This window comes from Glycine soja, chromosome 5 (genome assembly GCF_004193775.1).
Source record: "Glycine soja cultivar W05 chromosome 5, ASM419377v2, whole genome shotgun sequence".
NCBI classification, from domain to species: domain Eukaryota; kingdom Viridiplantae; phylum Streptophyta; class Magnoliopsida; order Fabales; family Fabaceae; genus Glycine; species Glycine soja.
Window position 1 is genome coordinate 40,477,087 of NC_041006.1, and position 13,174 is coordinate 40,490,260.

At 34.0% G+C, this 13,174-nt stretch overlaps 2 protein-coding genes and 1 pseudogene across 2 annotated transcripts; 1 reads left to right on the forward strand and 2 right to left on the reverse strand.

Moving 5' to 3' along the window:
• Positions 1-358: 358 nt before the first annotated feature.
• Positions 359-5,181, forward strand: LOC114411396 (annotated as a pseudogene).
• Positions 5,182-5,659: 478 nt separating this feature from the next.
• LOC114411567 lies at positions 5,660-7,239 on the reverse strand. Its single transcript, XM_028375210.1, has 3 exons — positions 6,463-7,239; positions 6,308-6,387; positions 5,660-6,057 (listed from the first exon to the last, which is right to left on the reverse strand). The coding sequence occupies exons 1-3, from the start codon at positions 7,076-7,078 to the stop codon at positions 5,899-5,901; spliced, it is 855 nt and encodes a 284-aa protein (XP_028231011.1). The 5' UTR covers positions 7,079-7,239; the 3' UTR covers positions 5,660-5,898.
• Positions 7,240-9,787: 2,548 nt separating this feature from the next.
• On the reverse strand, positions 9,788-11,663 carry LOC114413326 (NAC domain-containing protein 83-like). Its single transcript, XM_028377662.1, has 3 exons — positions 11,379-11,663; positions 10,614-10,891; positions 9,788-10,307 (listed from the first exon to the last, which is right to left on the reverse strand). Exons 1-3 carry the CDS (start codon positions 11,557-11,559, stop codon positions 10,041-10,043), a joined length of 726 nt encoding a protein of 241 aa, XP_028233463.1. The 5' UTR covers positions 11,560-11,663; the 3' UTR covers positions 9,788-10,040.
• Between the last annotated feature and the right edge of the window lie 1,511 nt (positions 11,664-13,174).

A 13,174-nucleotide genomic window follows, 5' to 3' on the forward strand; every position in this document is an offset into this window, starting at 1 on the left:
ATTAAAAAGTAATAAATCACAAAATTTGTTTTAAAAAATTACGTACCCACTTTTTTTTATGATGAAAATTAGTCGAACGTTATGCACTTTTGAACCGTAATTTGAAGCGCACAAGGGTCGCATGCAGTTACTTAAGAGTTGAAGAGCGAACGTGGATGTGTGATTAAGGTCTTCCCTTCATCCTTCACTCTTCGTCTTCGCGCAACACTCTTTCGTTTCGTTTCCTAATTTCTTGACAAGGTAGCATTAATCTATTTAATTGCCTTTTCTTTTTCTTCTCTTTCCCAGACAACGAAGACGATGAAAAATACCAGACCCTGCACTACTCTAGTCTTTAATGATCATGTTGGTCGCAACGATGACTGACGATGGTAGTCATGACAGTGATTATGATGTTATTGGTGGTGGTGACAGCGACAATAACAATGACAACAATCATGTTAGTGATGATGACGTTTGACGATCATGGTGAAAATTGCGGTAAAAATTATGATAATTGTGACGGAAATTGTCATGACAATAATGATGATAAATTTAAAATATTTTATGATTAAATAAAATTTTAATTTAAATTTAAAATATTTTAATTGACATGATTGAGATTAGACATTTTTATTCTCGTAACACTTATCTCATTCTCATGCGATACGTAGTGTCTCTCTATATATTGTCACGCTTGCTTTGTCAACTAGGTCTGATAGAATTTGTTTTATGCTGCAGGCATTGGTTTCAAGAGTGTATATCTGATCACTGCAGAGCCTTATATATTCAGCAACGGATATCAGATAAGGTTGCTCCTCATTGCGGTCTTGGGTATATAGTTCCTGAATGGGTTGAGCAGAATCCAGCCCTTGAAGACATAAAGCAAATATATCGAGCCGGTGACGACACTCTTCCAACTACAACAATTATCTTACCTCTCAAATCAGACAAGGTCAAACCAGTGAAGCAGCAACTCTCCAGCATTCATACAGAAGTTATTCCTTTCCAAAATAAAGCGCCTTTCAATCAGGGAAGACAACGAGGACCCTAAGCTTAGTACCTTAGGCTCTGTGGCTATTTCAAGTGAGATTAATTTCATGACAAGGAAAAACATCAATGCAGAGTCCTACACTCTCTGTCTATCCGAGGAGGAGAATAGGAACTCTGAAAAGGAATGTGACTACTACCTGTGGAAGGCAAAAGTTTCCTGTCAGGGCTTGAAAATAGAGTAGAAAGGAGAATGGATGTGGATGAGTTGGTTATCACCTTAGCCTTTCCAAATCAGGAGCGGCTTCAAAGGGGGAAAACCTTACCTGGGGTATATGCATTTCTTCCTACAGAGATGATATCCAACTTTCCTTTTATAATTCAAGCAGATTTTGTGTTGGCTTATCAAGGGAGACTATTATGTTGGATGATAAGTGGAACCAAGGGATACTTGACTGTGTTCCATCTGCTTTCATGGAAGCATTCAAATCACTTGTTAAAGGAATAGATAAAGCTCCCCTCTCTAGTTTGGCTAGGATGTTCCTGTTTCTACCTGTAAATAGCTCCCTCTATAAGGAATGAATGTTGTGCGGGATGAGATCAAAGCAAAACTTGTTCAAGAAAAGATTGTTCCCATTGAAACGTACAAGCAGCAGAAACACTTTTACAAGCTTTGTGAAGTTGGCAGGCTAATGTGGCTACTTTTTGGGATATTTTGACAGGCTCGCGAGCAAGGAATATTCTTTGTTAACCTATCATCCCATGGATGATATATCCTGAGTTCTTCATTTGACAAATCTATGTATGATCAGATACTCAATTTCTTGGGAGTCCTATTCGTCTACAACGAATTGTATGCAAAGTGCATCCAAAGTTCTAATCTTGTGGAGGGGGCTTCAGAAGGTGTATATTTGAAGATTCTACTGTTCATGCTAATAAATGGGACTCCAGATTTTGTGATTCTAACATGATAAACATACCACTGATTAAGTGTGTTGGTCCTGATGGGGAATCTGTCCCATTTCAGTATTAACGAGTGCAAACAGCAACAAGGTGCCAAGAGAGTTTTCCTAGCTGATAAAATCTGTCTCATCTTATGTCATGGCTGATTGGTTGGAACAAGGAATTTAGATGCGCATCCAATTGTTTTTTTATGCCTGAGAGCACACAGCAAGCGATCTGGGCATTCCCTAAGAAACAGCCTTTGTTGGAATGGCTAGGCAATGAAGTTCATGTGTCTACTTTGAATGTATACAACTTTGCCAGACTTCTTTGTACTTCACTTCTATTAAGAATCGCAGGCTTGTTATTGCATATGCTCACTTCTTATGTCAATCTTTTTCAAGAGGCTATTTGACACCCCGTGAGGTTGGTAGCCTGTGTTCTTCTATCCCTCTTGTTGACAATTATGGACATGTAGTCGAGCGTAGAACTGGGGTTCTTGTTCCTGCTAGTGTTAGCAAATGGGCAGACTTGACTGTTTCTAATCCATGGAGAGATCAAAGTTATGTTGAGTTTGGAGAAGAGTACGTATATTCTTATTGTTGTGCTGACCAAATACACGTGAGAACAAGCTCCTACACTTCTTTGTAACTCATGCTGGAGCTTCTGATTTACCTTGTATATGTGCTCTGGATGCTGGGATTTCTGGTGTAGACACGCCACTCACTAAGGAAAAAGCTTTCCTGCTCTTGGATTGGATTCGTGACTGGAAGTATATGGGAATGAGTCTACCTGAGAAGTTCTTGAAATGCATTAAGGAAGGCAGTTGGCTTAAAGTTACAGTTAATGGATATAGGCCACCTTGAGTCATTCTTAATTAGCTCTTCATTGGGAAACATTTTGCAAAAAGGGTCCGTTCTTGTTGACATTCCAGTTGGTTCTGTTTTGCATGATTCAGATTGGCAAATTGCATCCCAAATTAGTGATATCCCTTTCATTGATCAGACTTACTATGGTGGGGAAATAGATAATTTCAAAGAGGAACTTCAATTGCTAGGTGTTGTAGTTGGATTCAGCAGAAAAGTTGTTACTGAACATTTAAAATCACGGTCTTATTTGAAATCCTTGACAGCTGAGGCTGTTGTGTTGATGCTGGAATGTATACATTTTGCTGATGTCTCTCATAAACTTGTTAACGCCCTTAAAAGAACCAACTGTTTAAAGACGTATATTGGTTTCGAAATTCCCAGTGAATGTTTCTTGCTGGACCCTGTATGGGGCTGCATACTAAATGTATTCAATGATTTCCCGGTGATTGATCACAAATTCTATGGAGACAAGATACTCACTTACAAAATTGAGTTGAGGAAAACTGGAGTAGTGATTGATTTTGAGGAGGCAATCAAAGCATTCGGCCATGTTTTCGAGCAGAAGGCATCACAAGCTTCCTTTAACAAACATTATGTTGAGTCATTTCTCTCGTGTTTCAGATGGCTGAGAGAAACTGACCACTAGTTTCCTTTAGATTTCTTGAAAATCCTGCGTTCTTCAAGTGGTTGCAGACTCGGGTTGGTGATTATAGGTCTTCCAAAAAATGCATTCTATTTGGTCCAGATTGGGAATCTTTCTCTGCAATTACTCGTCTCCCTTTTATTGGTGACAGTGACAATTGTTATGGCAAGTTTGTACATGAGTACAAAGAGGAGTTAAAGAGTACGGGAGTAATCACTGAAATCAAACATGGTTTGAATTTTGTTACTACTTTTCTTAGGTTCCCTTCAGATCCATCCTCTATAACCCGTGAGAGTGTGTTTTCATTGTTGGAATGCATCCGGTAATTTCGTGAGCATTATAAATCTCATGGAGATGACTTCAAAAAAGAATTGTCCAAAACAAAAGAATTAGCCAAAAAACTGGTTGAGGACCCATGCTGGTTATAGGCCTCCAGACAAATGTTTACTTTTTGATTCTAAGTGGAGTTCGTTCCTAAAGCCAACGGATGGACCACTAATTGATGAAACTTTTTATGGACCTGAAATTGGCTTGAACAGTGAAGAACTCAATGCAATTGGAGTTATTGGTGATGTTAAGATAGGATGCTCATTAATGGCTAGTCACCTTTATTTGCATTCTGAATCTTCCACCATTGTACGAATATATAGGTGTTTGAATAAAAATGATTGGAAACCAGAAAATAAAGCTACCAAAAGGATTTGGATTCCTAAGGCAGTTGATAATGGAGAGTGGGTTAGTCCTGAACAACGTGTCAATCATGACATGGGTGATCTTTTTGGTTCAAGGTTACATGTTCTGAAAAACTACCACGACAGAGTTGCTATCCTTTTTCTCCTATGCTATGGGTGTCAGAAGCATGCCCTCACTTGATGATTATATTGAGATATGGAAGGAATGGGAGAGTTCTGGGGAACAACTGTCACACGATAAATGCTGTAACTTCTGGGCTTATGTTTTGCAACATGAAAGCAAGAGGACAGTGAAAAACATTGCTGAGAGCTTGACAAAACTACCCATTACATCAGGGTCTGATTTAATCTTATTGTTGGACAAACGTGATGTTTTTGTTGCTGACAACCTTCATTTGCAGAATCTTTTTGAGCAAGAGAGAGTATTTGTCTGGTATCCCGAGTCAAGCTTAGCATCACTGCCAAGGTCTGAATTATTAGACTTATACAAGAAAATTGGTGTAAGCATTATATCCGAGTCTGTGCTTAAGGAAGAATCATCCTTACTAGATGGTGTTGAAGTCAGGCAAGTGGATCCAAGCAATATTTTCATTGGCAAGGGGTTGGTTAAACTTGTCCTCAGCTTTCTTGCTTGTTCTAGCATCAAAATAGAAGCAGAGAAGAGACATGAAGCTGTCCAAGGTCTTATTGAGCTTACTGTCCATGAGACGATTGAACCTGTCACTGTTTGCTATAGTTTATCTCTATCATCAGGGAAGACCATTACTAAGAAAGTAAACAGAATGATACGTTGGGAAAGGGAGAGTCCAAAGTTTTTTACCCAGAAGATGGACTGGTCTAGTGGAGATATAAGCATGCTAAAAATATGCCACATATTTCTCAAGCAATCTCTGCGGGTGTATTGCGTGAGAATGTTGACAATGTTCTTGCGCTCTCTGAGCTGATCAAGTTAGGCTTCCTGGTGAAGTTTAATGAGGAAGCAGTTGATTTCTTGATGGAATCCAAGGATTTGCAGATTTTCTTAGAAGACGAGGAGTTCCTCCGTTCTGCCTTCCCATTTGTCTAGGTATGCTTCACTGAACTCAATTTTTTGTGTTTACCTTTTCCAAAAATCTTCTAATGCTGTATGTATATGTTCCTTTTATTTTGCGTTCTTACTAGAGTGTGATATTTCTTGTGTTTGATCAGGTGGGGATGTAGCTATTCAGAAAGAAAGTATAATATGATGAGGTTTTGATATGAATTGGAAGAGCTCCTTGTAGTTCCATTTAATAGCAAATACATTCATACATGTTTGGTACCAGACTCGTGGATCCTAGTAAAGGTTTGATAGTTAGTCAGTAAAGTACATATATTATAAGGAGTCTCTCGATTTGTTTAGTTTTACTGGATGGGCATTTGGGCTTCACTCCATGGAATTCAACAATGTGATTTGATTTTCGTGCAGATAGTTTTTTTTTCTTTTTCAATCGCAGTTCAATAGAAAAACTGTTTTTAACTTCATGTGGATGGAGTAAAGGACTCATATGAAAATATAGAATATAAATCAGAGGAAAATAATTTACATCAATGCTAGAACCAGAAATACACGAAGTGTTTCACATAATGAAAAAGACAAGACAGTAGTTGTCGTCTACATCTGATTGTTAGAATCAGAGGATGGGGAATTCAGAAGGAGCTAAAAAATTAAGGGGGCCAAGAAAAAGACTCCGACCAATTAAAAAAAAGAAAAAGAGTGTAACTTGTCTTCAATATTTCTAAGTTCTATCACCTAGTGTGTTAATCATTTCGTTGCCTTTGCAGTAAAAATATGGCTTTTGTCATCGCCAGTACAGGTACACATTGGGTGATAGAGCGACTTAACCTTGAGTAGAGTCTTCATAGCACCAAATTTCTTCTTATGTCCTTTTCTCTTCGAAGTTGATTCTAATTCCTGAAGTACCTAATAAAAAATAAAAAAAAATAGAATCACCAAAAAGTGTTTTCTTGTCGTCTTCATTTGTCTATTTTGGGAGATTGAAAGTTTTGTTTTGGATATCTAGTATTTAACCAAGGTTCATATAACTTTAGATAAAATATTCCTTTTTTTTCTCTTATTGGTTAAAACTAGAAACAAAAAAATTTGGACACAAAAGAAAGGAGGAAGAGAAATGAAGTAGTAAAAATAGTAAAAATACTTGAGAGCACCTTACCTCGTTTGAATTTGTTGATTCAGCTGTTTCAACACTGTCTACACTGCGCGACTTTTGGAGCACAATGGTTGGACCATTACCTGCATTTATCAAACACTTTAATAAAAAGTGATGGTGCTTTTACCAAACATGCTATTAATCCTTTCAGTACTCACATTCTTCCTCGTTTCTTTTCTCAGCCTCAATGCAATAAATTCTGAAACTTGGCGATCCAGGACATAGAAACCTGCCAACTTTTTCACTTTCATCTTCATCACCACTATCCTCATGATGATCATCACCTTTTGCATCCACTTTTTGCTTCTTTTCTTCCTTTGTCTCTTCCACTAGCTCTGCAGTCTTTTCCTCCTCTGTTTTAACCTCTGCCTCGGCCATCTCAACAGCACGATTAAATACATCTTGGCTGGGATCCATGTATTTGATAACCTGCTCTATGTTATCTTTGTTGGGGTGAGTCTCCTCCACATTTTCACATTCAGAGTTGGGCACTGGAACCACTCTGGACAGTTTTTCTGCGGTTATTACTCGCTCAACCGTTTCCTCTTTAGGTGGTTCAATCTCCTTTGAAGAAGAAACCTTATTTTCTTCTTCAGTTCTGTGTGAAGATTGAGAATTGTCATCCTCTTCATTCAACAGATTCTTCTTGGAGAGGGTGGTTTCTCCATTCCTACGTTTTCTGAACTCCTCAAATCGGCTAACGAGCATAGGGCGGATTTTGGGAGGTAACCTCTCTCCTTCGGCTGCATTTGACTTTGAATTGCCAATCCCCATTGCAGACACAAAACAATGATTTTGCCTGCAATGAAGAGGCAGGGTAGGGAAAAAAATGATTTGGCTCAAGACGAATAAGATAGAAAGGTGGAGAATGAAGGAGTTTTTAGGGGTTTGGTGTCCAGTTAAAATAACCTGATGGAAACCTGAACAGTCTGGTTTTACAGTTAATGGCTGTCAATATTAGAAAAAAAAATGCATTTCACGTTGTATTTAATTTCACACACACAAAATAAGAGAGTCTTGGATTTGCAATTTTTTAAAAACCAACTTAACAAACATGTCGTTGTAACTCTCTTTCGTTGTTGTTGGAATTAAGAAACCGTCAACTTAGGATAAGGATTAACTTTACAGGTTGGAATATTCATGGCTATATTGGTACTGTGGAACGAAAATGTAGAGCCTCAAACTGCATATTGTGCCAGCTAACTATATCAAATCAAATTCTAAGAATGCTGTTTTTTCAGGGTCAATTTTCCAAGTTTTTTTTTTTTTTTTTTCTGTTTTGCCAAGAGGTAGTTGGAATATTCCGCATGCATAATAATAAAGTAATAATGAATGACACAGCAGCCTATTATGGGAATTAGGATTGACACATAACCACATTATAGAAAAAGTCACATGAAGATCCGCATTGAAAGATGTCCATCATCATCGCCCATGCCATGAAGATCCTATAACTTCGGGTCAATTTTCTCAATTGAATTATCAAACCTTAACGCGATTTATTATTCGATATACGTATTTTATAACTGGAAACTAAAACAATAACCTTGATTTTTTTTATTTTTATTTTTAAATTAGTCTTTCTTTAAAGACTTTCACTTTTATTCATTATTAGCCAATGAAGATGTACGTACACGGTACACGGGGCATCTGAGTCCCTATAGTTATTTTTTCTGCAATTTGTTTTTTTGCCTACCAAGTTAGCTACGACTGGTGTGAGTCGGTAATGCTTATGTTATGTCCACCCAACTATAAAAGCCACATGTGTCACTCATTTCCAATTAAGAAGAATCATTATGCTATTTCATCTTTCTTTCTTCTTCATTTAATGTGTTCAACTAATTAAGATGATATCAGAAACTCAGCTTTGCTAATGGCGAGTAATTCACAAAATTTCAGCTTCAAACCAAAACTGTAATAACGTGATACACTCATGGATATTTAATTCTCTTAAAAAAAAATAGAAAGTGTGGGAGAAGATCAAAATTAGATATAAGATGTGAATGATCAAAGTCCATGAGTGTAGGCCATCGATCTTAGTATGTATTCAGTTCAATTCATTTTAGAATATGACTATTTTTAAGGAAAAAATAACTATAAAATTGATATGCACTTAATCTTGACCCTTGCAATGTACTCGACTATGCCCACCATTTAAAGACTTCTGATAATTTTTCACCTTTTTATTTAATTATTAATTTATTACACTTACTTTATCTCCCTCCAACTCAAAAAAAAGCAAAAGACAATATTGATATTAAGTTAACGAGTTATATTTACTTAGTGATAACTGATAACAGTGTATTAACTAATATAGTAAGATCGTGTATAAAAAATTTATGTCAAAAAATTATCTCTACTAATTAAATAAAATATGGGATATAGGATTCTCTGAATTGTAAAAAATACTATATATTGTAGTGTTTGATCAGAAACTGACATTAGAATAGCATTTTTTAGTTAGGAATTACAAAAAATATATAAGTTAGTTGATAATAAAAGTCAATTACTATATTGCAGTGTTTTTTATTAAAAAAACTACAACTTTTTAGTAAAAAAAATTCTATTTTTGTCTCCTTGCTAATAAATTTGATTTAATATCGATTATTTACTAAAAAACACTACAATAGTATTTTTCTCTCCTAATAATATTTTTTTTTGTAAAAAAATAATTGTTGTATTTTTGTGAAATAGTATTAAAAATTTGAATTTAGTTTGTTGATAGTAATCAATTTTTTAATACGCTAGGCAATTAAATATATAAGTTAATTAGGAGACAAAAATAGATTTTTTTGTTAAATAAAGAAAGATTTCATTAAAATGATAAAAGAAAATAATTATCCATTACATCAGAGACCATACATTTCCTTTGCCTTGTGATAGAAAAACTGATAATATTTTATATTATAACTTTTTTTACAACTGAGATTTTTTGCAATGTTTTTTTTTTTTCAATAAACAGAAGATCTCAACTCGTATGTTTGGATCCTCTCCAAAAAGATTTTTTCAATAGCAGAAACCAGAATCGTTGGGTTGCTATGAAATATTAATTAATCAAAGCTGTGATACTGCAAGATGACCAGAGAAAAAAATTGCTGCATAGGATCCGAGTGCTAAAATATACCCTTTGTGAGCCTTTGCATGCCGGCCTTAATTGTTTTACTTCAATTCAAATTACCTTTTGATCGATGATTAGTTTTTTTATTGGTAGCAGATTGATGATTAGTTTTTCTGGAAAAAGTGTGTTTATTTTTTATAATGTGGTGAAAATTACTATAATTTCATTTAAGTAAATTTAGTTCTCAAATTTTAAAAAACATAAAAATAAATTTTGAAGTTTTTGTAAAGTTGGAGGACCAATCTATCCGTGTATAAGCACAAGGACTTTTATCATGTTTAATTGAAAATATAAGAGCTAAAAACATACTTTTTTCTTAAAAAAAATTGTTTAATGTAATATTAGATTTAACAAAGATATGACTCTACGACAACAACATTTGAAACTACATCTAATTAAAAACATGGAAATAAGCATATTACAAGATAATGATAGGAAACACGCATCTGATACATCAATTACAAATGGGCATAGCTAGCCATATATATATGACCCATTTTCCTTAATTAATTAGTGTTGAAAAAGCAAATCAGTGTGGGTATCCTCTAGCATATGATCCATTTTCCTTAATTAAAATACAGCAAAGCCATGGAAAAATTTTCAATTAATTAAGTGGTCCTAAAAATGGGCATAGCCACTTGTTTCTTCATGGTCCGATGCATTTGAAGAGACCTCCATGATATTACTGGAGCTTGAACATGATGAGGATGTAGAAGAATTGGTCTTCCCTACCATCATAAAATCAAACATTAATCTTGGACGAGTAGTTTGAACTGCTGTATTTTGTCTATGCTTATGATGAGTGCCGCTGCCATCACTTTCTACACTTCTTTTCTTCATCGATAAGCGACACAGAACCCAATCTCCTATCTCGTTTACGTAGTTCTGCCAATATATATTCAACGCCATTAATTATATACTATTTGCAATTCTGACACACTCTACTTTTCATTACTAGTTATGAAACTAAATAAAAAAAATGTGATTTCAAATATATTTTTAAAACGATTTTCAATGAGTTTTTTTTTATTATTGATTCTTGAATTATTGCTCTTAACAAGACTCTAGTATTTTTTAAGGGTAAATTACATTTACATTCTATGAAGTTTAATGAAATTACACTTTGATATTTCTGTCTGTTTTTGGCATAATTTTAACCTTCCATAAAATACTTGAGGAAATTAAACTTACATGGGATGAGTTGGCAGCACCAGTTTCTACACTGACGAGACGATATTCGTGCAAGACCCAGTGAGTTCTGGAGCCTTTTGGTGATTTGCCCTCATAAAATATCAATGTCTTTCGTACCCCAACAATACCATTACACGTTGAAGTTGAAGATGATATTCTTTTGTCTGATCCTGTTGCCTTCCAATAGCCACACTTTGTCGTTCGGTTCATGCGATTACCATTTCGATACTTTGCTTCCTTCGGGCTGAAAAAGTGCCTCTCTTGTGGATCACAATTCCCTGATGAACACACACATACTTAGCATATTAAGCTGCAGAACAATGTTAACGACTCATTTTGTTGATTATTATAGCAATGTCAGGTAAGGCTACATATGATTGAAGTTATTAGCAATCTTGTACCTGACAAATATATATATGAGCACAATGTTTGTTTCTATGTTCTGTGAGAAAGTTTAAGTTTATGTTTAATTTAATTTATTTCAAAGAGTTTAATATATGAATTATCAATGTAAAATATTGTAGGTTATCAACCACCAATAGAAATCAATCATGATTGTATGATTTATAGAATAATTAATTATAAAAATTAATAAATTTATCATATGATAATATAATTAGTAAATAATATTGAAAAAAACTTACACTATCAATTTATATATACTTATTAATTCTTATTTTAAAGAAACAATATCGTTTATTTTTATTAATTTTTAAAGAATTAAAAGATAATTAATTAATTATTTTTTTAAAAATAAATTGTTACCTGGCAAATCCCAAGGATCATACTTGCAGACATTGATCTCAGGAATGATAGAAGCAGGCAAGGGGTAGGAGAAGACCTTACATTTCAAGTATTGAAAAACAAGCTCTTCATCTGTTGGCTGAAAACGAAAACCAGGAGGCAATTTGCTCACTCCATTTTTAACAAAATTCAGCTTTTCCATTTGCTTAAACCTGCTTTTGAAACTTTGGACACTTAAATTCAACAACCAAAGAAAGGAGCAGGGAAAAGAAGGCCAGACTTTTGGACTCGAAGTGAGGGTGAGGGTACAGGCACTCGAATGAAATAAGTGACTTGGTATTTATATATATATATATGGAAAAAGGCCACAATACTTAACAGACTAAGTTTGATGTTTGACAATTAATTAAACCTTGTTTCCTTTCTTACCAGGATCGATCTTTAAAGGTATATATTTTAATTAGCATTTTGCTCTACCCCACCTTTTATATGATAAAGTGCCTTGGTTTTTTCCTTTTCTAGATTTTGTAAATAGATAATGTAATTCTTTTTTTTTTTAAAGCACGGATAAGGTAATTCTTGATTATCATTTTTTTTTTGTAAAACTTATCAGAATGAGTTCTTTTAAACTTATTTTAATAAGTTTTATGATCAAATTTATGATATAAACTCTTATGTAATAACAGTTGATTAAAATAGTGATGAGTTAAGTTATTATTTAAATATATCTAAAAGATAGTTTGGAATGGCGTTTAAGAACTAAATACTGGTTTGAAGTTTGTTCATCTAATATTGTACGGGTTGCTGACTATTTTTCAAGTCTGTTGTTGCATCTTTAATTTACTTAGATAAATACGTTGGGGTTTGTTCGAGTTTGTGGGACGTCATGCGGAATCATGCTTTCCTATATATCTAGAGTGTAAGGGAGAGTAAAAAATCTCACATTAAAAATAGAAAAGAACATTATTACTCATATACTTAATTAATTTCTTGAGACATTGAGTTGTATATAATATCAAATTTATTTATATGATTGACTCATCACTTATTAATATAATTTTTTTTAATATTTTATTCTCATATATTTCTTGACGAGTGATATCAAAATCGATGGTGTGATTAATTGAGTATTGACTTGAATAAATATTGAGTTTAGTGAAATTAGGGGTGAATTCATATATGTAATCCTTTTTATAAAGTTTTTCTAACAAGAGATCTGTTTAATTTGTTGATGTGAGCTAACAAATGTTAGCATATAAAGTGTATTGACAAAATGTAAGTGAAAGTAAAAAGTCCCATGTTAAATAGAAAAAGACACGATGTAACAACATATAAGTATTTTACTCTCGTATTTCACTGACATTAATTAAGAAAAATAAAACATTTTCATTCACTGTCCACAGCCAAACAACATCAAAATTCCTATAATAAATAAAAAAGGAAAAAAAATATTTCTTTGTTAAGTTTTATCCTCCAACATGTTTTGAAGAGGTGAAGACATGTTATAAGCCTCACTGAATTATGCAAACGCAGATATTCCATCAATATATAAAGGCCTACAATTCAAAATTGATCCTAATAATATTATGAAAACAATGCAAATGAGAAGTAAAAAAATATAGAGTAAGAGAAACGAAAGTTGTAGTCTTGTAGATAAGATATGTGCGATCTCATTCAAAAGGATAGTATGTACACAAGTAAATGGAATTCTTCACGGTTAATTAGTTTACGATGAAATTAAACCCAATATTAATGTTCGATCTGATTCCATTAGTCCTGATTTTTGTATTCTTTAATTAGCATTTATAGCATGCATT